A 24,017-nucleotide genomic window follows, 5' to 3' on the forward strand; every position below is an offset into this window, starting at 1 on the left:
TTTTTCGTTTTTTTAAAAGGTCTTCTTTCCATTTTTCATCCATGAACGTTTATCAGGCCCGGATTCGAATTAGATTCAAACCCTGGCGAATCTTATATGGTTTTCTTTAAAAAGCTTTCTTTCTACTTTCATCCATGAACGTTTATCAGGCGCGTATCCAAGGGGGTGCACCAGAGGCACGCCCCCTAATTGATATAGAATCTTTGAAATTGACCATGAAAGTTTAGAACACACCTGTAGTGCAGCAATTTTGATGAGAAATGCAGTGCACGCTCCCTTTTCTTCCAGTTCCTGGATCCGCTAGCGCTCTTAGACCATCATCATTATTATCATTATCAATATTATCATGAAGAAAACCCCTTCACCCGCGAACTTTTCAAGCTGAAGTACACACTGATTCCAGGTTTTCGAGCACTCCAGGGAATGGTTTGACTATCAGTCGGCGAAGCTTTCTAAATGCAATTGCCCTGTGCATCCGCACTTTCGGCTTCCAAAAGAATCGACTCGAATCTTAATTCAAATCTGCCATTGCCGACATCATTGGCGCCAAAAACTATTTCTTTTGACCCTGTTGACCTCGCTTCTAAAAATTTTGTTTTTAAACCATTCAAACATTTAAATCAACTGCAAACATTTTCAATAAAATCACCGAGCTATATATATACGATATATTAAGAAATATCTATAGTAATATTGTGTTATACGGTTACCTTGGAACTATTTGCACCCAATTACTCTTCCGCCAGCGTGACCTAGCCACAATCATGGCGCGTACCCTAAGGCCTGTCTTTAGATTGCCGAATATCTCACGTCAAACATGAACGCCCTGATAGCTCAGCGGCTAGAGCGCTGCGCTTTAGATTGGGTGGTCACAGGTTCGAACCCCGGCGAATGTATTTTTTCGTTTTTTTAAAAGCTTTCTTTCTACTTTAATATATTTGTCAGTTTTGACTTGTCTCTTTTGTGAGTTTTTGACTATTGGTCAGGTTTTACCCAGGAGACAGGAGTGTTTAATGGACAACTCTACAAAGACGCCACAGGCAAGGAGAGAAAATGGAACAAACAGCCTCTGCCAGCTTGTTATCTGATCTGGGCGGGAAGACCTTTACACAACCTTAAAAAAGGCCAAGTTTTTCTGACAAGTTAACACTATTAGGCTGATGGAGACTACAGGACTGACGATGGAACAACCACCCTCTGCCTGCTGGTTATATGATCAAATGAGGAAATCCATTGACACACTGAAGTTAGTTCACTGCACGAAATGGGTTGAAATCATCGATATTGATATACTGATTTGTGCGAAATTCAACATATCTCAAAAGTTCAATGGTTGACCCTTGATTTTTTTTGGATTTTTGTGTAGCGTTAGCAACTATCTTTCCCGGGAGAATGGTCACTGTAAGAATTATGAAGGAAGAAATGTATAATATTTGGGGTTTTCCGTGATTGTCCGGCCCTATTGGGAATATTGCCATTTGGGATGGTGAACACTAAGAGCTAGGAGCCAATGCGACTTTATGATTTATTTAAAGAAATAAAATGTCCGATTTAACATCCTGCAGAATAAGGGGAATCGGGCGTTTCCAGTGATATACGACACAAATGGGTTATCCTCATGCAATCACATTGGAAACACATTTTAAAATAGATGTTACGTCCTGTTAACGGGGCACGTCATCATCGCGTACATTCGGGAAAATCTCCCTAACGAGACCTTATCCCGACTTCGATCTAAAAATAGATTTTAGTGAGAAAATAAATGACGTCATTACCGCATTATATTTGGCACAATTTACCTTTTTTCTCAATGAAAACCTCCTATTTAGTTTTTTAAGATACAATAAAGATGCTACAGGTAGTTTTTGAAGTCGATTATGTTATGGTGATAAATAAACTCCACTAGCCTACCCAGCATGCCCAGTTTGCAAAATGGTGGAAATTGTTTTGAGTTGTGAAAAGAATTCCGAATAAAAGTCATATTTGTACAGTTCTGAAAATAGGTTTTGAAAGAAAACCCGTTTTAGAGAAACTTTATAGTCTAAGCTGTCCATGTAAGGTCATATATGTCGTAACTCTTATATAATTCTGCCAAGAACCGGCTTCATATTAATTTTTATTTTCTAAATAATTTCTATGGAACGCCATGCCCAACACAATTACAATGCATGCACAGGCATGTTGGCTTCTTCTTGATTGTGTATGGTTTACTTCTTCCTGTAAGGCTGTATATTATATGCAAAATTTAGCAAGATCCCCTGAGGTGATTTCATTCATGATATTCATGAATTTTTTTTATTTACAACAGTAAATTGTATTGTACTTGTAATTGTAGGTACTCTATAGTAGGCAGGAGTAAACATTTGTTTTTGGTAAATAACAAGTCAGTGGGACGGGTTTTTTTTTGCATGGCCACTGGTGACGTTAGGCAAGATGATGGGCCATGTCTTTTAACAGAAAATACAGATTTTCATAATACCAGATGAACACAACGTGACTTAATTGTAAGGCACTCGAACAACGCATGCCAGCTCAGCAAGTTGGAAGGCCAACATGATTCGCCACAAGCTGGGGAATTCATTCTCCAGGGTGAGCATTTGCCCTTCCACTTCCTTGTGTTTTGCTGCCCTTATTATCAAGTAACTCTCATGTATGTTTTGCAGAAAATGGCAGAAGATACAGAAAACTCCGACAAAACGTGTGACCTTTGTCACATATCGTATTTCAATGATGAGGTAATTAGTGTGTATCTCCACTCAACACCAACATGACCAAGTACATGAAATACCCACAAAGCCAAGTAAAAGATCCCACACCGGGTAGAAGTATTGGCAACATTCCAATTAGGGATACATACAAATACATGTATGCCGCACCCAGGGACACGTCAGATGAACCAAAAAAATGTCTCAACTCAAAACCTACAACTTTGCCCGAGATGCAAGTAAATATCTATACATCAATGCAGACAATGTACTTTTATGATCAAATTGAACAAATAAGGAAGGACTGAAAGCCTTTTTTTCAATCTGCAGTGTTTTCCTACTATTTTGAACATGTGAAATGCAAATTTTTGCTGAAACATTTTCACGAAAGAAAATATATGTTTTCAATTTTCTTCTGCAGGAGCTCAAGGAACACTCATATTCCCTCATGCACCACATAAAGATAGAGCAAAAGAAAAAGTAGGTATCAGCGCCAAAGGGTCTGTCTAAGATTCCTTCTGTGTAATTCTTAGAGGATTCTCAGTACTGAAAGGTTACACTATAAAGTCCACTTATAACATATCCTGACTTTCTAAACCAGAAGGAACATTCGTGTCAAACTCACTGAAGCAAGTGAAAGTGAAAGCTGAAATGAAAAAATGTGAGATGTGATTAGGTTTGCTAGAGACCGAGTTGAAATTGTGTCAGGCGCAGGGGTACAACTTAATGGGCCTGTCTAGACAGCGACCTTGCTTCATGATGGTATTTCGGTTGACAACATGAATGTCATCTGACCCCCTCTTTAATGCTTACTTCCACAAACATGTCCGTATCACTTTTCTAACTCCTTCCAGGGGTTCCGTTCATCATTGCACTTTGTGCTTTGGTACCTACAGTAACTTGGCTCTCTACAGCACACACTTGAATGAAGAGAAGCACAGGTCTGCAGTGCAGGCGGAGAAAAAAGGAAAGGAGAAGGAGCTGGATTTTACCAAACCAAATAAGTAAGTTCAAGCATTTTGTGATTGGTGCTGCAATGGAATCGGTAATCAAAGACAAAAACTGGCTCCCAGAACCCTAGGTGATAATTCAAGGAGTCTCCACTAGCACTTTGACTATAAAGTTGAAGAGAGGTCTTATACTATAGCCTTTGATACAAAGGTCCCTGCCATTCTTCAGTGACAGTTTTCTTGAAAAATTGTTACCTTTTCACGCCAAATCATCTATGGATAACCATACACGGCTGTTATAGGTAATCCTCATGATCATAGCTGCGTGCTGTGATGAAAACGACAATGTGGGAATTTTAAGTGTCTGTAACCATCATTACAGTTTTTGAGTAAGTGTTTTGGTTCTCTTCCTATAGTTCATCATTGCACAAGTTTTGAAACAAACTGTCCGGTTCAGCTTATCTGAAAGTAACTTATATGAAAATTCTTGTTTCTTCTTTGTAGCATCGAAACTGCGTCTCAACGATCTGGTAGTCAAAAGAGTCTTGGAAGTACCCAGGATAAAGACAAAAGCTTCTCTTCTACGGGAACCAAAAATTACACCAGGCCAGGAAGGGGGACTTTTGAAACTTTTCATTCCGGGCCAAATAACCGGTCATCCTCAACTCTGAATTCGACAATCGAAAACCTATCTGATATCAACACTTCAAGTTTTGAAAGTGATAATTGGAACAAGTCAGGTGCAGCTGGTAATTGGAGCAGGCACGGTGAAGCTGGTAACTGGAGGAGGCAAGGTGTAGCTGGTAATTGGAGCAGGCACGGTGAAGCTGGTAACTGGAGGAGGCAAGGTGTAGCTGGTAATTGGAGCAAGCAAGGCGGACCAGGTGATTGGAACAGGGCAGGTGGACCTAATTATACAAATAGGCCTCGTGGAGCTGGGTCTTCTTGGTATGGAAGTCAGTGGTTTAGCAGGCCAAAGGATCGTAGCTACATGAACCCTACGTGGTCCAGCAACAACTCAGGCAATAGGAATCAATCTTTTATTGAGGACAATTTCAATTACTGTGGCGATTACCAAGACTTTACAAGTGACAGTAGAGAGAATTTCTGTGTTCCTGCTGAACCCGAAGGTCCATTATTCCAACGGGACTGGAGACTTCGGGGTAGTTATAAAGGGAACTTACGCCAACAAGGCAGGGGAGGCTCCCGTAGTGGCAGCAAAACTTGGATTAGTCCAAAGAGTGCATCAACATCTAAATCTGGGAAAGGCAAAGTTTCACCTAGGGATGGCATCAAGGGCAGGAAATGTCCAAATGAGAAGTCGAAAAAAAGTCGTGGTAGTAAGAAGAAGATGATATCACCTAAAATTGACAAGAGGTCGACTCACGCTTTATTGGATAGAAGCAGGTGTTCTATTCAGAGTGGAGACGAGGTGAGCTCCACAACAAGAAATGAGGCCTCAAAGGGCTGGAGGGATACTAGCGGTGGTCGGGTTGGTGCAAGTCTCTCTGGTGGGAGGTATGTGAAGTCGAATTCTCCTGCCAGGGCATCATCAAAAAGGACACCGAAGGCACCATCGCGAGCTACATCTTCTGAAAGGAAGTCACAGGACAAAGGGAGTGCTCTTTTAACGAGAGCGGAAGATCTTTGCAGAGCAGTACGAAAGACTCGTAAGGAGAGCAAAGAGCGGACCGAATCAGAACTGCGTAAAGTAGAAAGCCTCCTGGTTGAAACAAAAATTCAAAGTTATTCAGACTTGCGTCAGTCACAAATGAAAGGTTATGTTTCCACTGATATGTTGTCTGATTTAGACAAGTCAATATTGGAACTGACATCTGCTCAATCAGAGTCGACTGTTGATTTGTCAAAGGATTTGAGCGAAAAAAAGAAGGAGACGAATTTGGATGTGAATAAGGAAACTAGCAACGAGAAAGTCGTTGTGATGGTTGAGAGCAAGGATTCGAATGGAAGGAAGGAGAGGGAATTGAATAACAATGAAAAAAGCCCTGTAAAGGACAAGGTTCAGAGAACCCCTGCCAGCTCATCGCAATCTGTGCGAAAGGATGCAACAAAAACTGTTGCAAAACCTGCAGTCGATACAGCAAAGGTGAACTTTGTGAAGCAGAATGTTGCACCACTGAACAAAAACAATTTGATGAAAATTATCAATGCGCCTCGTTCGCATAAAGAGAGGATGCAATTGGCACATCTCATGAAAAGTAGCAAACCAAAATCTGTTCGTCCAAAATTAAATTTGCAACCGCAGGAACCAGCAGTAGTCACAGAACTTGCCGAATCTGTTTCCAATGAATTTGGAGTGTCTGACACAGAATTCATTGCTTTCGAAAGTCTTCCCGATGATTTGCGTATAAAAGTTGAAAACTTGCTCAACAAAGGGCCCGATAATCTCAATGAGAGCGTTGAAATGTGTTTCAGTGACATTGAGGGAGTGGAGTACCCATTTGCCGTTCTAGACAATTGTACAATGGAGGCACCACTTGTTGAGTTGCCTGATGTTAATCTAAATGGGAAGAGAAGACGTCCTGCTACCAGTTCAACTGAGGTAAGTCGTGTTTATTTATGTTTTGTCTTAATTTTGAAATACATAAAAGTTGAACGAACAGTATCCTGAAATAGACTGACTGTCTAGCGTAAATCTCAAAGACTCCGAACACAGTTATGTCGGTGATATTTTCATGTTGTCTGCCATTCAGTTCATTAATTTCCTCCAAATTGTTTTCCAGACCTTGACGAGAGTTGATTCCATTCCACAACTAGATAACAAGAAACAGAAAATAGATGAGCATGGTGAGCATTGTTTTGTGTTCTTGGTTGCACTTTAGCCTTAGGTGCCCTGGAAATGAACGATTCAAATTGCTTCCAGCTGTGATTATGATGGCAGCACCTGTAACTGGGTTTCCCTCAAATGGGCAACAGTTCTCCACAATATGATATGTCTTTACCAAGTATCTGTGTTGAAAATGTAAAGCTCCTGTTTTACAGAAGAAAGTTTATTGTCACACTACTCACAGATTAGATTTGAAACTCAATGCAACTTCCACAGTTCTGTCATGATAATATTTTGCCAATAGTTTATCTAATATGCCCATCAGCAAAAAAAATGCAGAGCCATAGGACTGGCAAGATTGATGTTGATCAAACTATGGGATCAGATAGTAGATTATAGAGTAGGCTTGCAAAATATCTTCATTCAATAGTTGATTGCTCTTGGCAAAAAAATACCCATTTGAGGTTAAATTTGAATGGAGTTTTCGGTCTTTTGATATTGGTGTGTCACTATCAAACACTCCTAATCCAAATACAGTAGAACCTCTCTATTAAGGACACATCGGGACTGACAAATGCTGTCCTTAATAGAGAGGTGTCCTGATTAGAGAGGTCAAATTGAATGGAAAGTACCAATTTGGGACCAAAACTAGTGTCCTTAATAGAGAGGTTGTCCTTAATAGAGAGGTGTCCGCTAAGGGAGGTTCCACTGTAATCCAATTAATTTGTTGTAAACAAATTGACTTGATAAAGTAGAAAACGGCAAAAGGCAGGTTTGAACACATTTTGTAGAGTAAATAATGATTAAACATGAAGCTTTTTGGATATTACAAGACAACTGGCTTGTCATACCAGTCAGTAAATATTGTAGATATCTTAATCCCTTATGGAGACATCTAAAAAGTCAACAATCCGGATAAAAGATCTTCCCGACACATTTTGATTCAAGTTGGCACAAAACCTGTCAATTTTGACTTGTCTCTTTTGTGAGTTTTTGACTATTGGTCACTTGAGACTCAAATCCTTCTTGAAGTGCAGTGACATATGATGATAAAAATCAGATTGTCTCTGAATTGTTATCATGGTTATGAAATGACCGGGTCGAATTTCCATGACTTTATAATATTGCGCATTCTGTTGGTTAAAGATCACAATCTCATAAGCAGTTTGGTGGTATGCAAAATTCTGAAATCTTCTTGTCAAAACATGCCCGATTTCTATTGTTGGATATTTGGTAAATAATAGCCAATAATGTTGGAAAAGATTTATCACCCAGCCCAGACTTGGATTTGACCTAAAATCTCTTAATCTAAACAAAATCCTTCAGGGTTTCATTCTCCATTTGAATTTTGGAATATAATAGTCGAGTGCTTTTGTTTGGACACACAAGACCCATTGGATTATTTTCTTTCATATTGGTGAGAGTTGTTTACTGGTGGACAATAACCGTTCAATAGGCATTGGGTTATTCATCAGCTATCACAATAGCTGGAAGGGAAAGCTAAGTGGGCTAGCTAGGCCTAGCTTAGGCTTAGGTTCATATGGAAGTCCTCAGAGGAAAGCATGTCTCCAAATGAGCATGTTGGATTTCGTGATTCTTAAATTTGTGGAATAACTCTTGGAATATATATCGCTTTGAAAAATGTATGATAAAAATTTAATGACAAAGTCCTATTATGTTGGTCCGTCCAAATATGCATACTCTTTCCCTAAACGGCAGTTGGATATTTATAACAGAAAAGGAAAATGTAAGTCTTAGTTGCCCAATTTCAAAATACTTTTATTTCTTTTATGTGTGATGTTGTGGATAGGTTGTGCCATTTCTTTTTTATCATGTGGACAGTTTGAAATATTTGCAGGTTTTGTAGGTTATCTTTGTAATTGAAAGCCACGGAGAGTGAGTGAGGTTTATTTTTAACCGGCCTTTTTACAAAACTATGCAATTAAAGTACAACTTGTCCAATGTAAAAAAAGGTGGGTATGTGTCTTGAAGCAGACGCCCAAGATCAGGCAACTCCTGTTAGTGATATGTCTGATGGGTTAAGTTTCATTCCCAAGATATCTCTCATTCTCACAGTAGGCTGCTTTCTTCATCATTGACACGTGAATTGCAGTGTCTGACTTTTTTATGACAAGTCCAACAAAAACACCATTGTTCAGAACTCCCCAAATGCTCATGGTTTGAATGAAAATGTTCATTGTGCATGAAGTGCATCTCTCCAGTGACTGACTTATGAAAAACCTCACGAAAACGTCATTGTACCTTGGACTCCCCAAATTCTCATTTTTCATTGAAAATGTGCATTGTGCAAAACCTAATGACCCATTCATTAAATAAAAGTCATAATAGTTCCCATCAGAATATTGTTTGGGGTGGCAAGCAGATTCAACAGACTGTTTTATGATTTGCATGAAAGCTTGTGTTTTGGGAAATTCCTGTAGAGACATGCTGGGCGTCCCTCTTTAGGATTACATCAATCCGACCAGATCAAATAGCACCCTGTGATCATAAAAGCCCAGCGGGTGTTGAGTCTTATATCAGCACGGCTTAAAAGTGCCCATGCTTGGGTTCACCTAGGGGATGAGCTGTTCAATGTTGCATGTAAAAACATGAAAAAGTCCATTGTAAACCCAGTAAACAAACGCACCATGCGATATTTGTAAATCTATTCAATGTGAGTAAATTGAGTGTGTAATTGAAATATTTGAACGGATTATGATGATATTTGTAATCCATTTAGTACAATGATGACTTTTATTGTTTCTCAGTTTGTCCTGAGGAAATATTACTGCTAAAGAAATATTAGTTGACGTGATTATGAATATGTTGTATTATGTTACTCTGCTTTGAGTTGTTACTTTGAACTTTGCCTATACATGCTTGGACCTCATTGAAAATTAGGATATTTTGGTAAAGTTCAATCCAGTTACATTCACTGAATGATTTGATATGATATTAGGGTTCATGTCTCGAGGCCATTTCCAAAGTGAGCTGCCCAATCAGAGCTACAACCTAAGCATTTCTGACCGGCACCCATTTATACCCCTGGGTGGTATAAGGCATGTAAGGCAAAGAGGCATGCCTAGAGTCTCATGCCAACAGTGGGGATCGAACCAAGGAGCTCATGTCCTCTGCTCAGAGACAACATGGCTACACCACCATGGCTCCTATCGCTAAGCACTCTTTAGATAACTTGACTCCATTGGGAGACGATGCTGATGTATACTATGAATAAGCAATGTCCTCAATGCGTCCTTAGCTAACCTGCAGCTTTGGCCACCATCCGTCCTCTGTAACAAGAACTGCATCAGTGTCAGCCAATGCAAATCTACCTTTCATTATCACGCTTTGAAACCAGACACTTCAGACTCAATAGAAATATCTGCGAAAAAATAAAAAACAAAGGAGCTATTTAAACACCTTTATAATACACCTGCATGTGTTGTGCATTTAACGAATGTTCCCCTATTGTTGTTCAACACGTGGACATTGTCTAGTGATAAAAAATGAACAGTAGTCCGCATCACTGAGTTGTTACACATGTATTGTCCTTTCTGACTATAAAGTGCATATGCCATGATTAGTTGTGGTATCTTTTTGGATTCGGCAGAAAATACTGTATCTGTTCTCTGGACAGCTATCCTGTTATCTCCATGAAATTCTTCTTTCCGATTCAGTTACACTGTTGGTATAATTCTTGTGACTTCTGTCAGGATAAGGCAGTATTTCTGGAGAAGGATTTTGGCATTCTTGAAAACATTTCATGTTTTGGACATGGGTTCATTCTGGATTAACATTCAAGTTTGAAACTGTCAAGAGAATTGTATTGTAACTTTGAGGAATTTAACTTGTAGTGTACTTGGTCATTTTTTATTTTGTACTTTGGCTCATACATGGAACTAGGAAACTTGTTTGGATTTGAAAAACTTTTCACATCCTGTTTGGATTTGTGTTAGTGAAACAATAGACAGTACAGTATCAATTTTCTCTCTGGTGGTGCCCATGGAAATCTTAATTTTGTGTTGAAAAATTTGTTAAGTCGCAAAGAGTGTTTTTGCTTGTTAAAAGAAAAGCAAAACTTAAAAAGTGGGACTCCTTGAAGCAGACGACACTGTAAACATGAACAAGAAAGAAGAAGATGAAGTGTCTTTAGTGAAGATCATCGAGGTGATCAGAAATATGAGGAAAAAGAGTATATGGCAGCTCTCAAAAGACTATGGTGTATCTGTTGGTACCGTATTTGATATCTTGCGCCGAAAAAGCGACTTTGAGGAAATTTTCATGAAAATACTTTCGCAGGAACCATCTGCAAAGAGGCGCAAGACCGGACATGAGAATTTCAAGTTTTTCGAGGCATGCATCAGTAAGAACTATGTTTTGACTGGAAGGAGGAATATGGGGCAACCTGCAAGGAACTTAGATGAAATTACGAGTTCAAATGATGAATATTGGTCTTACAATCATGCGAGGAGGCTGCAAATTTCAAGTACCGGGAGTGAGGAGAGAGCATTTGAAAATCAGCAAGGAGAGATAGATAACAGATGTATAGGGGCAGATGTTAGAGGGGAAACAACATTGACACATCATAGAAAACAGCCTTCATTTGATTCTGATAGCACTTTGGCTTGCACAGAGACCAGACGTATTGGCCACATCACTTCTACGGAAACATCTTCTGCAGGTGATCAAAATAGGAACAAGTTTGGCATGATCAATACAAGACCTGTTGTTGGAAATGACAAAGTGATTGCAGTAGCGCACCCCAGAAATAGGGCTTTCTCAGATGGCAGTCCAACTCCTAGAGATTGCAACTTTGAGAGAAACTTCAGTAATCCAAGACAAAGAGATTCCAATCATTTGGCTACTCTCAGCAACCATTCATCTTCAGACTTATCTTCCTCTGTGATGTTCACTGCTTCAACTCACCCTCAAGAACATTTTCCAAACTTCTCATTGACTCGTCAAAAAGACCACCGGTCAGCAACTAATGCTTGGCCGGAACAACAGATATCATTGCATGAGGACTACCAAAACATGTTAAACTCAAAAAAGAGCAGGCCCCCCAAACTGATAGGGAATTTAGAAAGGAAGACAACTACATTGAGACATCTTCAGAGCAGGACAATGTCAGAAAGCACTGTGCCTTCCAGAAAGCCGCTCAGTCAGAGAGCTCGAAGTCACTCAGCAGATGACCAAATCTCAAACAACAACATCTGCTCAGTATCGTCTCCTTCAGATGATGTTTTCATCAGCCTCACAACTACCACTGGAGAGGAATTACCCGATATTTCTTCAGTTGGCAAAGCAGATGGTCAACCTGCAGTTGATGCTTGGCAAGATCAGTTTAGGATATCTGATGTGGAATATCTTGACTTGATTGATTCAAGTGAAGACAGAAGTGGCATGATAGAAGAAAGAACGTATTCAAGAAGTAGGAGTGCATCAGATGGTGCCTTGCCTTTGGAAACCCCAAGCAATTCAAGTGGAGCAAATACCTGTAGAGGCAGAGTATTTACGTTGAAGACTCCAAGAAGTAGGGCTGTGCTTTCAGCAGAGCCAAGAAATCTAGACAGCAACTACCCTATAAACTCAACCAATCCCAACACAGATGAAACGCTTGCAGATAGTAGGGACAACCGTATAGTCCCGGAACTTCCAAGAAGTAGAACTTCATCAGATGGTGGCATGGCTTCAGGAAAGTCGAGCAATGTTGGTGGTAAACATAACAGATTAGTCTCATTGACATCTCCAGGAAGGAGAGCTGGGTTTTCAGGAGAGCCAAGCAATGCGGACTGCAGCTACCCTAACTTGAACAACCCCAATGTTGACAAACCTCACATAGGCGGTATAGATATCAACAGAGTAGTGACACTGACACGTCCGAGAAATAGAACTGCATTAGATGATACAGACATACGATACGGTGTTAACAGGTACCATAGCTTGTCCAATTTCACTCTGGACAAGACTCACACTGAGGAAGGAAGTGTCGGAGTTGTAACACGACCGCAAACTATAAGTAGAGGTGCGTCCACTTGTGCCATTGCTTCAGGAAAGTCAAGCTGCACTCTCCACAGTTCCACCAAAGTGACCAATTTCAACCAAGGTAATGGAGCAGTCGCATCGTCTCTTGCAAGAAGTAGAAGTGCGTCAGACAGTTCCTTGCCTTCTGGAAAGCCAACCGATGCTGATGATGTCTTTGGACAAAAGGCAATAAATGCTGCTGGTAAAATCTTTGGACTGAAGCACAAAACAGCTCCTTTGATTGAGTTGCCTGCACCCAGTGGATTAACACCTGCTTCTTCTTTTGGGTACCATGCCCAGAAGGAGCAAGTGAAGTCATTCAATACTGACACCCCAATTGGGAGCATTGTGGAAGCAAGAAAAACTGCCTGTGGTAAATTGAAGAGCGTCAGAAAGGTTTCTACAAGAGGAATAATTGCAGCTGGTGTTAAACTCAAACAGAATTCCTTCGAGGCTGATGGAGATGGAATTGTGAATGGTTGCCAGTCAGCAGTTGAGGCTCTGAAGGAACAATCAAAGTCGTTAGGTGTGAGCCAACAAAAGAGGTACTTTTCTCATCTTACCAAAAATGGAGAGAATAGTGATGGAAGTAAGAAAACAAAAAATGTTTCTGACAAAGGAACAGTTGTCGCTGCGTCAACAGAATCTTCCAGTGAGAAAGTGCCGTTTTATTTCGGGGGTGATGACGATGCTGCAACCTATCAAAGGATCATGCAACAGGGGCAAGAACTATTGAAAACTCTTTGCATGGAAGACAAGGACAAGATACCTTCGACCAACAGCTATTCATGTGGTCAAACAAGGAAAAGGAGACGATCCCACTCCTTGATTACTCCAAGTAGTGTGACTGCATTCATATCCCCCTTGAGCAGCTCGAGAAATGTTGGCAACATTTCTGAGCAGTTTGGGACATCTCCGGAGTGTCCAATTGACCTCAGTAAGTCCCCTGTGGAAAAACTGATTTCTAATGGAAACAGCAGCAATGCAAGCAACAGCTTGGTTGTGAAAGGTATAACTCCAGTTGATCTCAGCTATTCTCAAGTATTGGTCGGTCAAAAACCATCTGAACAAAACCCCAGCTGTGTTTATGACACTTCTGTCGAGCAGAGTACATGTTCTCCAGTTGACCTCAGTGGTTTTGCTTCACGATCCAATAATAAGATAAAATCTCAAGGAAAGAATCCCAGTGCTGATGAAACATCTGATCTGCTCTCAGTACCTCCAGAAAGACAAACGGAACTGTCTCCTCCCATATTGACCCAGCAGCAGGCAACTCAAAGAAATGCTAGAATTATTGACAACACTTTGGATCCAACTGAAGAATGTCCAGTCGACCTTAGCCATTCTCCCTCATTATCCATTGATCTGTGCTCACCTGAGGGCAAAACAGATACTGCTGACAAGTGTCCTGATCTACTGGTTACATTGCCAGATTGTGAGTCTGAGCCCAGTCCTTCTCTGACGATATCAAGAAACCAACCTCAAGAGAGCACTTTTAGTGTTCCCAGTCCCTCTGACCCAATACCTGTATCTTTGGAACATCCAGTGGACCTCAGTCATTCTTCAATATCAACAAACAACAAACTTATTTCTAAAGGAAGTACTTGCATTGCTGAAAAGACCTTGGGGGATAGCCAAGCTTCAGAAGGTCAATTGGAACTTGGTTCATCACCTTTGTCGATGGATCTTCTATTGTGTCATTCATCAAGCAAATCGCATTCCTTTTCTTCATCATCGTCCAAAGAAGGAACCACCAATTCAGGTATGGTGTTTACTGCTGTTCATATGCTATGGAATCCATTGCCTGATCTGTGATTACAGCTGAGGGGAAGGGCTTTTACCGCTGTTGTTAACTTAATAACTCCGCCCTGTCTCGTTCTAAACCTGGAACCTTTATAATTTCAGGATTTTGTCATTAGTACAGAAATAATTATCTCACTTTTTCAGACACCGTTGTTGTCAGGTTTTCCCATTTCTTTAAAATATTGATCAAAATGTACCTTTGTATATTTGCAGATCATTCATCAGTTGAAGTTTCGCTTCCACCAAATAATCAGAGACCTGTACGAGACTTAGATCCTGGTTCCACGACCGACTGCTCATCGAGAGGCTCCCAGCCAACCAATAAGAACCTCAGCTCATCTTATACTGAGTGGACACGGAAAAATGACCTGTCGCCTGCGAGAAACCTGTCTGGAAGTACCGGTCCCCACTCTGTTGGTTCCAGTCATAAAACCATGAGCCCTGTCAAGACCTACAGCGGTAGCAGTCAGAGCCATTCCAGCCATGCTTCAAATGATGAAAAGGCCCAATCAGGGACCACATACACTTTTGGGAGCAAATCATTCATTCCACCTTTCACGGGTAATTCTCATTCCAACTCCTCACTTGGACTTGCCGGAAGCAAGAGCCCGCTTCGTTTCTCAGGGACTGCCAACAGCCCCTTCGCCTACTCAAATGGTGACTCCACCAGGGAATCGAGATCCCCACCTGTCATGTCAGTGAAGAGGGAACCAGTGTGGGAGGAAGGCTATGGGGTCATTCCAAGCACCACTGCCAATTACACATCCACTCAGGCAACCAACCTGTTTCAAAAAACATCACAGAATTTCCAGACGTCATCGATATTTTCATCCAATTTTTCCCTCCGTGGTGCAACCAGCCAGGCAGCTGAAGAGATGAACAGGCATTCACGAACATCATCCTGTGAAACAGACTCTACAAGTATCACCATGACACCATCAAGGAGCAGAACTGCGACTGATAGCACTCTATCGTCTGGGAGGCCAAGCATTGAAAACAGCTTGGGAAAGGCAGGCCGTGTTGACAGCAGCTACTATACCTCTGGCCAGAATCGCTCTTCACCTAAACCAATGGATCACCAGTCGTATCAATCATCCAGTAGTCACAGCCATTCATCATCTGCTTCAAAACTCCAATCATCTTCTATGACGTCTGCTCCATCTTCAATGCCATCTGCTTTGACATCAACACCATCTGCATCAGTTCCAATGCCATTTGATTCAACTATAATGACGTCTGCAACAACATCCATGCCGTCAGCCGTAAGGCAAAAAAGTCCTCCACATTCTCGAAGCTCATCCTCCCCATCAGAGATATTGTCTCCAAAGTCCGCCCTGACATCTGCCAGCCAAGCCCTTGAGACTGCCAACACTGCCCTAGCCTCAATCAACACTAACCTCAGCTTCAACATACCAGTTCAAGACATCAGCACCCTGGAACTGGATGCAAGTGCGTCTGCTCTCAGCGGAACCTCGGATCCAATCAATCGTGTTCTCCAGATCACGATCAAGGAAGAAGAGATCAGGAACAAGCTGAGCACTGTCAACAACCATGTTGAAACCCTTGGGTCCCTGATGAGGAAGCTGCAGGGTGAATTCGATAAGTTCAAAACTCTCCAAACAAAGGTAGGTACAGTTACTTTATGTCAAGGACTGATTCTCCTGGAGGGTTTTCCTACTTAGATTTCCTCCTTGGAAAAGCTAAACTCTGCTCCTAAGGTTATTTGTCATTTCATTTAGCTCACTTGTTGGGGAAGAGTTATCATTTTCTCAAGATGTAATGTGTTCATTCCTATTGCAGCTGGAAACGGAAGGACAGAATCTGAGGAGAGAAAGATTAAGCATACTTCAAGGTGAGTTGTCTTGTTGTTATTGTGGTATCGGTGTGGTGAAAAATGACTTCTTGTGACAAGAGAAATTGCAGATAAAGAAAATGAGCAGTTGTGGCTTGATTATAGACATATATGGCAGAGAACCCACTGGAACACGTCATCGCTGATATCTAACTCCTAATCCTATGCTTGTATTTTCAGGCGCAGTTGCCGAGAAGCAAGTTTCTGATATGGTAAAGGAGGTCACAAGCGGAATACGCAAGCCGACAGAAACAAGCCCCACACAATCCAGAAGGTCGACTCCAAAAGACGGGGAAACAGATAGTGTGCAAGCTCAGAGTGTTTCAGAACCTTCCAGTACTCAAAGTTCGTTTTCGATACCTGGGATCATGCCACTTCCAAATGCCGAGTCGTCCCCAGTGAAGGTGAAAGAAGAGGTCGTTCCTGAGATCGCTATGCCTCCTGCCCCAGTTATTCAGCTCCGCACTGTCCCTGAGCCACAGCAAATAGTAGTTCAGCCTGCTGCGGCTGCTCCAGAGATTGTTGCAGATGCTCAAATTCCAAGTACCTCATCCATCTCTGGTGTAGATTTTAGCCTTAAACAGGAACCAGAAGAATTGGAGACCGATCCACATTTGTCCAAGCAGACGGATCAGTATCTTCCTGAGCAGGCAGAACATCAGAGTGTAATGCCTGCTATCTTCCCGAATGCTGTCATAAAACAAGAAGGTACAGTCCCGCCAGATACATGCACCCCAGTTGAAATGGAGTACGTCGGATCATTGAAGACGGCAAATGAGGCACAGGATCTTCTGAAGGAAATTGCGAGCAATCTAAAGGATACATCTTTCATTATCGTTGAGGGGGGTGAATACTTGAAAAGGAGCAAAGACCAAGCTCTAGCCAAATCAAAAGATGTTGGTGTTCAAATGGCAGGAAATTCAGGCATTTCTACGACTGATTACGACTCCTCATTGAGTGATCTACAAGTTGTGGAGTTGACCCCTAAAAAAGACCCCGAACTTTTACGCGATATTCTGAAGTCACCCGATGCTCATTGTGCTGATAATTCTTATGATCAGTTGTTGAAAAAGGATACCTTCAACGAGAAGGAACGGTTTAAGGCCCTTTTGTTGGAAACTGTTGATACTTCAATGAAATTAGGTGTGACGCCAGAGGAACCTGACAGCAGTGACACTTCACCAACAAAAATAGCCATTGCCGTTAAAGAAAAGGCTCTTAAAGAGTGTCATGTGGTCCTGGAGCGATTGGATAAAGATTTGATGGGAATGATGGACTGTACGTCAACATCTGGTATCTCATCAGCTTGGGCAAAAACAAAGTCAAAGAAGGTGAAAGGTGATGAATCACCAATGATAATCCATGATAGTCCGACTTTACGAAGAAAAATGAAAAAGACAAAAAAAGAGCGCAACCGCTCGCGAGCTAATGTCGCAGATTCTAGCTCAGAGACTCAGATGACAGAATCCGAATACACTGTCAGCAGAACAACAAATTCTGAATGTTCTGTTGAAACAACTCGTGATCAACTGAGAAAAAGTGGTGTGTGTTTTACGGCATCTGATGTTGAAGCACTTGGGTCTTCGGCAAATGTATCTTTTGATGTTGGAGTCGACCTTGGCGAGGATGACACCTCAACACTTTTAGGATCACAGACAACTGAGTTTGGCCCCGCAGAAGAGTCTCAACTGACTGTTACGAGTTCCTCAGATGTGGATAGTTATCAAATGCAAGACAGGTAAGACTAGTCTTTTGCAAAAGCTTTTATTTGACTGAAAATCAAAAGGGTTAAAAAAAGTAAACCTAACCAGATACAAAATAAGTCCTACAAAGTTACTCTGATCAACTTCGGCGGCAAGTTTCCAGATAATGTGAATCTCTTACCATAATTTGTATGTCTGATATTCTTCATAAATAATTTCAGGTTAAAAATATCATCACAAACAGCCAGCATCATCCGAAACAAGTTACTCCAGTCTGCCATGGTCGAGGTCAAGCAGGTCAAGAACGTTCCAACCCCTGGCCTGTTCGAGGGACATACCTTGCCAGTATTCGCCATGCAGATCTTTGAAAATTTCCTCTTCAGCTGCTCGCAGGACGCGACTGTTAGGAAGTTTGATATTTCCGTAAGTAGAAACGCTTTGGGTTTGTCAGAGTGTGAGCACCTGTCACCTCTGAGGCCCTGGGTTTGATTCCTAGTCCCGGTACACTCATGTCATAGCTAGGGCATCTCTCTTGACAGCATCAGGGTATCCAGTTTCCTCCTGCTTTAACATTGCAATTGATCAAATATTGGTTACATAAAGCCTCATCTGTGCACTTCAGGAACCTTTTATTTTGCTCACTTTACAACATTTGTAACTTCTAATTTCAGAGTCATCAGTGCGTCAATGAATTTCATTTCCACACTAAACCAATCCACTGCCTCCATGTCACCCGATGTGGTAGCAAGTTCCGTGAAAGACTGTTCACGGGTGCGACGGACGCTTTACTGCTTGAACACGACGCCTTGGTAAGTTGACTCTTTGCAAATAGGGGATTTACTCCGGAATTCTAACTGTGAAAGCAGGAAGTTGCTGCTTCGAACAATGAATGGGTGCTTTGGAGTCAACGAAGTAGTATCCATTTTGTAGATATCAGGGTCATGTTGCCCTTTTGGGGACACCTCTACAGCACTACACGCTGTCTGTTTAAGTGTTTGGTCAAGAGGTCAGGACTCGATGTGAGCGTGATCTTATGAGTCCGGGATCATGGCGTTACAACTTACCAGAACTATTGTCTCGGTGAAAGGCTGTGTTCATCAAGTGACAGTAAACAATAAGCACTCGCACAAGAAAGTCGGTCGGAAAATTATAATTTCTTATCAGAGAATATATCTGTAAACAGTTACATCTCTACTGGTACACTTTCTAAACATACTATAACATGCATTCTTGCTCTTTCAGACCGGCGAGTTCCTGTCTCGAGTGATGATGGCTGATAAGTTGCACTGCATGCATGAACAATGGAATATGCTCTATATTGGCTTGGACAATGGACAAGTGATCTGTTATGACCTGCTGGTAAGTACATGTAGAGATCATTACAAAGGAAACCTGTGATAATGAAAGTTTACTGTGGACACAGGACCATCGTTCATATTTGGCCATCTTTGCCAGCTAGTTACCCTACTCCTTGGTGGAGAAAAGCAAGTAATGCCTTGCTGAAGGATACAATGACAAAACAGTGGTGATGCTTTCGAGACTTGAACCCAAGATTTCCTGATTATGAGCCTGGCACTTTAACCACTATGCCACTGCTCCCCCTACATAAACCTATTTGTTGCTTTTACAAGTATGATTTGATTCAATTGTCCTCATTGACTTCCAGAAAAGTAAAGTGACAGACTACTTCGCCTGTGGAGAAAAACCTATAAGTTGTATTACATCGTCCAAAGAAGGGCCTCGGAAAATTCTCCTCGTTGCGTCCTTCGACAGCTCGATTACCGTGCGAGATGCCAAGAATGGTCTCCTGTTACGGTCAATTGGTAGCCATTTGAAGACCCCACTGACGGTGATTGAGAAAGACAACAGTGTGTACAGTGGTTCGTCAGATCGAACGATTCGCTTACACAAATTGAATGTAAGTTCGTCTAAGTTTGTGATAAGGAGTGCCGAGTTCAGTTTTCAAAAATGCTGAAAAGTAGTAATATTTGGTCAGAAATCCTTAAATTAAACAAATTGTCACTGATTGGCATTCTGAATGCAAAAGAAGAAGAAGTTTCTGATAGTACTTGTCCGCTCTCTGTGCTCTCACAAGTGACAAAGTGTCATTATTGGTCTTATTTCTCAACATTTTCAGAGTGGGATATCAGTTCTTACCATGACCATGACAGGCCCTGTGACTGCGTTAGCTCTCAGTGGCAAGTATCTGCTGGCTGCATCATACGATGGGGTAATAAGGTGTTACAACACTGAGGTGAGTGCTCATGCTATTCTGACAAAAATTCTAAATCTATGCCGTAAACTCGAAAAAGTTGTGGGTTATTATTTTGTAGTTTTGGCAAATCAAACTTCCCTGCCAGAAACAAACCACTTCAGCTAGGCAACCAGGTTTCAGACATTCAAGAAACGCAATACCAGTACCGTACATAAGGATATCCTGTTGTTGTCCATGAAACATTTCCTTTATTCTTTTTCATTTGCAGGACTCCTTCAAGTTGAAGCAGATTTATTATGGTGCTGGAAAGACACTTATCATGGACATGATCTTGCATCAGGATTTGGTAAGATATGAATTTCCTACAGGGACCACTCTCCATTACATTTGTGGAGCATCCTGGTACCCTGAGTTTTTGGTAGACCCCTTCAGCAGGCACAGCAATCTCATATCCCAATCCCCTTTTGCAGGGATATTTCTAGCTGTACATTTAAACCTTGACCCACGAAAACCATAATCGCGGCAGTACTGTTTTGATTGGAAAAAACAAAAGAATTTTTGTTATCATTGTACATAGCTTTAATCTTGTTTAGCAATTTTTGCACAAATTCCAAAAAAAATGAGTCTTGAAAATTTCAGGTTAAGCGTGGTTGAGGGCGGATGCTAATCTTGTCTAAATTGGTGATCTTGATGAATCCTTCTTTCAGATCTACACTGCCAACAGAGAGGGAACCATAGAAGCCATTCCTTTTGACTTGTCATTGAGGTATCCATGCAAGTTCCGAGACTGTGGTGTGACGTTTGGCCTCTCCGCTGACCTCAGATATCACATATTCCACGACCATCTGCCGGTGCAGATAAAGGACGATAGATACCATTGTAACTGGCATGGATGTTTCGACAAACTGGATGTTGAAACTAATAAGAAGGTGAGGATTTTTACCCCTTTGGCGACACGTGGCAATGTTGTCTTTTTGAATATCTTATAACTGGGTACCCCTGAATTAGCAGTGAATGCATGCGACTTTGTACCCTGCCAGTCATTTCTTTTGAAGAAACAGAACCCTTCACAGAGGAATAGTTGCAAAGAAACTTTTCCTATTTCAAATGTGATGTTTCGAAATAAGCTTTAACAATCTCTTCTTTCCAGAATCTGGAGGACCATATCTCGGGTCACATTTCAGAAGTTGAGGGGACAGTCTGCAGTGAATCGCCTTGAAGAGAGCCAGCTGGACCTGGCACAAGGAAAACTGTAACTGGATTAAAAAAGAGAAACTTCCCAAATATCTCATTTTGTCACTTTTTGATGCTGCAATGAAGGAAGTTATCCTGATCATGGTCTAGCAGAAAAGCTTTGAAAACTCTGGCATCAAAACTATTGATGAATTCCTTATCCTCTACCTCCTTGTCTTTTAGTTTAATAAGTCCGGGATAAACAACAAGGTCTTGAACTCGAGTGTCTATGAACATGCACTACTTTGATGAGAAACCCTTAAAACGATTCTCAGTTCCATCTTCGTTTTCATGATGAGCATTTAAAAGATTCAGGTTTTTTATTCTCGCTGCATTTAAAGTTGCTCAAATCTCTGATGAACTGCTCACAAGTTGCATTTTCTGTGCTTGATTCTAGAAATTAATATAAGTCCAATATATTTGTATGACATTTCTTAAAAGATGAAAAAGCATAATTGTCACTTTGAATCCATTATTATTAATCTGATATCATCAGCCACCAACATTCAAGATCACAATCATAGATTTTTTCAAGGTTAAATTTGTTGGAGATTAGAATTGCCTCTGTACATAGGTCTATCAATGTTTGTGAAGATGGTTTGAAAATAGATGTGTACTGCCAAATGGGCATAGATGTAGCTTATCTATATGATTGTGTGTACTTCAAAAGTAAATAATATCTGTATAATGTCTGTAAATAATATTTCTAAACTTACATGTATACAGGGAAACTAAAAGGAAGGAATTGAATGTACCTAACTACTTCTTGTTGCTTCTTGTTTTTCTTTCTGAACCTCAATTCTTTTTTATTAGATCATGATATATCACGATGTATACAAGTAGATAGGTGCAATGAAAAAAGTGTTTGATATGATTTTGGTGAAAAATGGTGAGAAAGGTGTTCAACCCATGCTCAGCTCGAGTACTGTGTCTTTTGTCTTTCTACAGACTTCCACAGGATGGAATGAATTGGGAGACATAATACCAAGAGTATGTTTACAGTGAAGTTACTTGTAGAAAATACAATCATGCAAAAATGTTCATTCATAACTTGTTTGGATATGCCATTTAGAAATCACTTGTAAGGCAACATATTTTATTTTTGAACAATGAGTACACCTTAGACACTTAAAACTTTTAAGTTAACAAGAAAGAATACATTTTGTTCGGCTGTTGTGTTGTCTGTGTGATGTTTGATCACAAAAAAACAGTGCTTTGTGAAGTGGACTATCACCTACCGTCTCTTTCTGTATCAGTCATTTCAGATTTTGAAATTCAAGAATTGTAGTTTATTTATTAGTAATCTGTAAGAGAGAAACACCCGTCATATGACTTGCAAGTATTTGCTGGTTGTCTGTGACAGACAAAACATTTCAGAATTAGGTCCAATTAGTTGTTGTTATATCCATTTTGTCCTTTAGCCATACATGTAGGTATAAAAGTTGGACTGAATGTCCACTTTGGGAATCATGTACAGGGCTTAGCCAAATAACATGTGTGTTGTTTTTTCTAATATCTATGCTTTTATACTATAACCCCAAGGAAGGAAATTATGATTTGGTTGTTATTTTCTTTTGAGTAATAATATTTTTTATGATGTAGCTACAGAAATGAATGGAATTTTAAATAAAGTATTTGAAACTTATATCTTTGTTGTTATGTTAGTTTTTGATATCCCCATTCCATTTTTTGAAAATGGAAAATTCAATAGCAATGTGATGGAAAGAAACTGGAAAACTCAATGGCTATCCATGGAATAGTGTCATGTCTCAGCTCAGATGGCAGCACCAATGGAGGCAAAAAGATTTTTAGAAAAATTTTCTAACCCTAATCCTTTCATAAGTTAAAAATTTTGAAAAAAAGTTTGGGACTGATGATTTTGGTTCATTTTGAGCAGAAAAAAAGTGAAAAAAATATATTTTGGACTTTTAAAAATTTTTTCACCATTGAGTCGGTTCAAAATTTTGAAAATTTTTCAAAGTCAAAAAGGTTTTGGGACTGATTATGTTTAGGTGGGAGACAGTTGCCAAATAACACAAGAATCTTTCAAACACACAAGACTCATCTGAATATCGAAGACATAAATTGATTATAACTGTTTTCTCTGTAGGAGGGTCGAGCTGTTGTGTCAGATCTACATTTTTCAAACACACAAGACTCAATCTGAATATCGAAGACATACATTGATTATAACTGTCTTCTCTGTAGCAGGGTCGAGCTGTTGTGTCAGATCTACATTGCACGATTCTAGGATGAGACGGAGAATTCGATCGACCATGTTCTTATATTGAGTGTTGATTGGTTCAATATATCAGATCCTACTTGCTGACTTTGAGCTGGTAATCTGTGGGTCAGTCTCCAGTGATGTAATGATGAAGCAAAATACAATTTGTAGTGTCTCCTCCAGGGTTGTGACTGTCTTTGGAGAGTGTGTGACTTACAGACATAAATTGGTCAATTAGACACATAAAACTCTCCGATGTTCATGATCAAGACCCCAGCAGCGTTGCCCCCCCCCCCCCCCCCCCCGCTTGATGAGATCCAAACGTACTTAAGTTATGACCCAATTCAGTATTAGTGTCTCATTGACAGAAGTCATTTCTGAAGGACAGGCCGGTATGTCCTCCAAGCTGATGTATAATGTTCACGGCGAACATTAACCCCTGATTTCCTCAGGATAGCATGACAATGGATGAAATGACTGCAAACTAATACTGATGCCAGTAACTCAATTATTATGATGA

At 40.6% G+C, this 24,017-nt stretch overlaps 1 protein-coding gene across 2 annotated transcripts; it reads left to right on the plus strand.

Annotated features, from left to right (window-relative positions):
- The first annotated feature begins 1,933 nt into the window (after positions 1-1,933).
- On the plus strand, positions 1,934-22,918 carry LOC135485359 (zinc finger protein 106-like). Of its 2 annotated transcripts, XM_064767289.1 has the most exons (18): positions 1,934-2,054; positions 2,664-2,735; positions 3,127-3,185; positions 3,560-3,709; positions 4,160-4,449; positions 4,504-6,218; positions 6,400-6,463; positions 14,484-15,895; positions 16,071-16,122; positions 16,303-17,860; positions 18,047-18,248; positions 18,497-18,634; positions 19,068-19,184; positions 19,492-19,743; positions 19,963-20,079; positions 20,309-20,386; positions 20,748-20,969; positions 21,191-22,918. In XM_064767289.1, the coding sequence occupies exons 2-18, from the start codon at positions 2,667-2,669 to the stop codon at positions 21,257-21,259; spliced, it is 6,564 nt and encodes a 2,187-aa protein (XP_064623359.1). In that variant the 5' UTR covers positions 1,934-2,054; positions 2,664-2,666; the 3' UTR covers positions 21,260-22,918. The 2 variants fall into 2 exon arrangements, with proteins under 2 accessions (XP_064623359.1, XP_064623358.1); XM_064767288.1 differs by having other exon boundaries at positions 4,160-6,218.
- The last annotated feature ends 1,099 nt before the right edge of the window (positions 22,919-24,017 follow it).

Source organism: Lineus longissimus, chromosome 3 (assembly GCF_910592395.1).
Source record: "Lineus longissimus chromosome 3, tnLinLong1.2, whole genome shotgun sequence".
NCBI lineage: Eukaryota > Metazoa > Nemertea > Pilidiophora > Heteronemertea > Lineidae > Lineus > Lineus longissimus.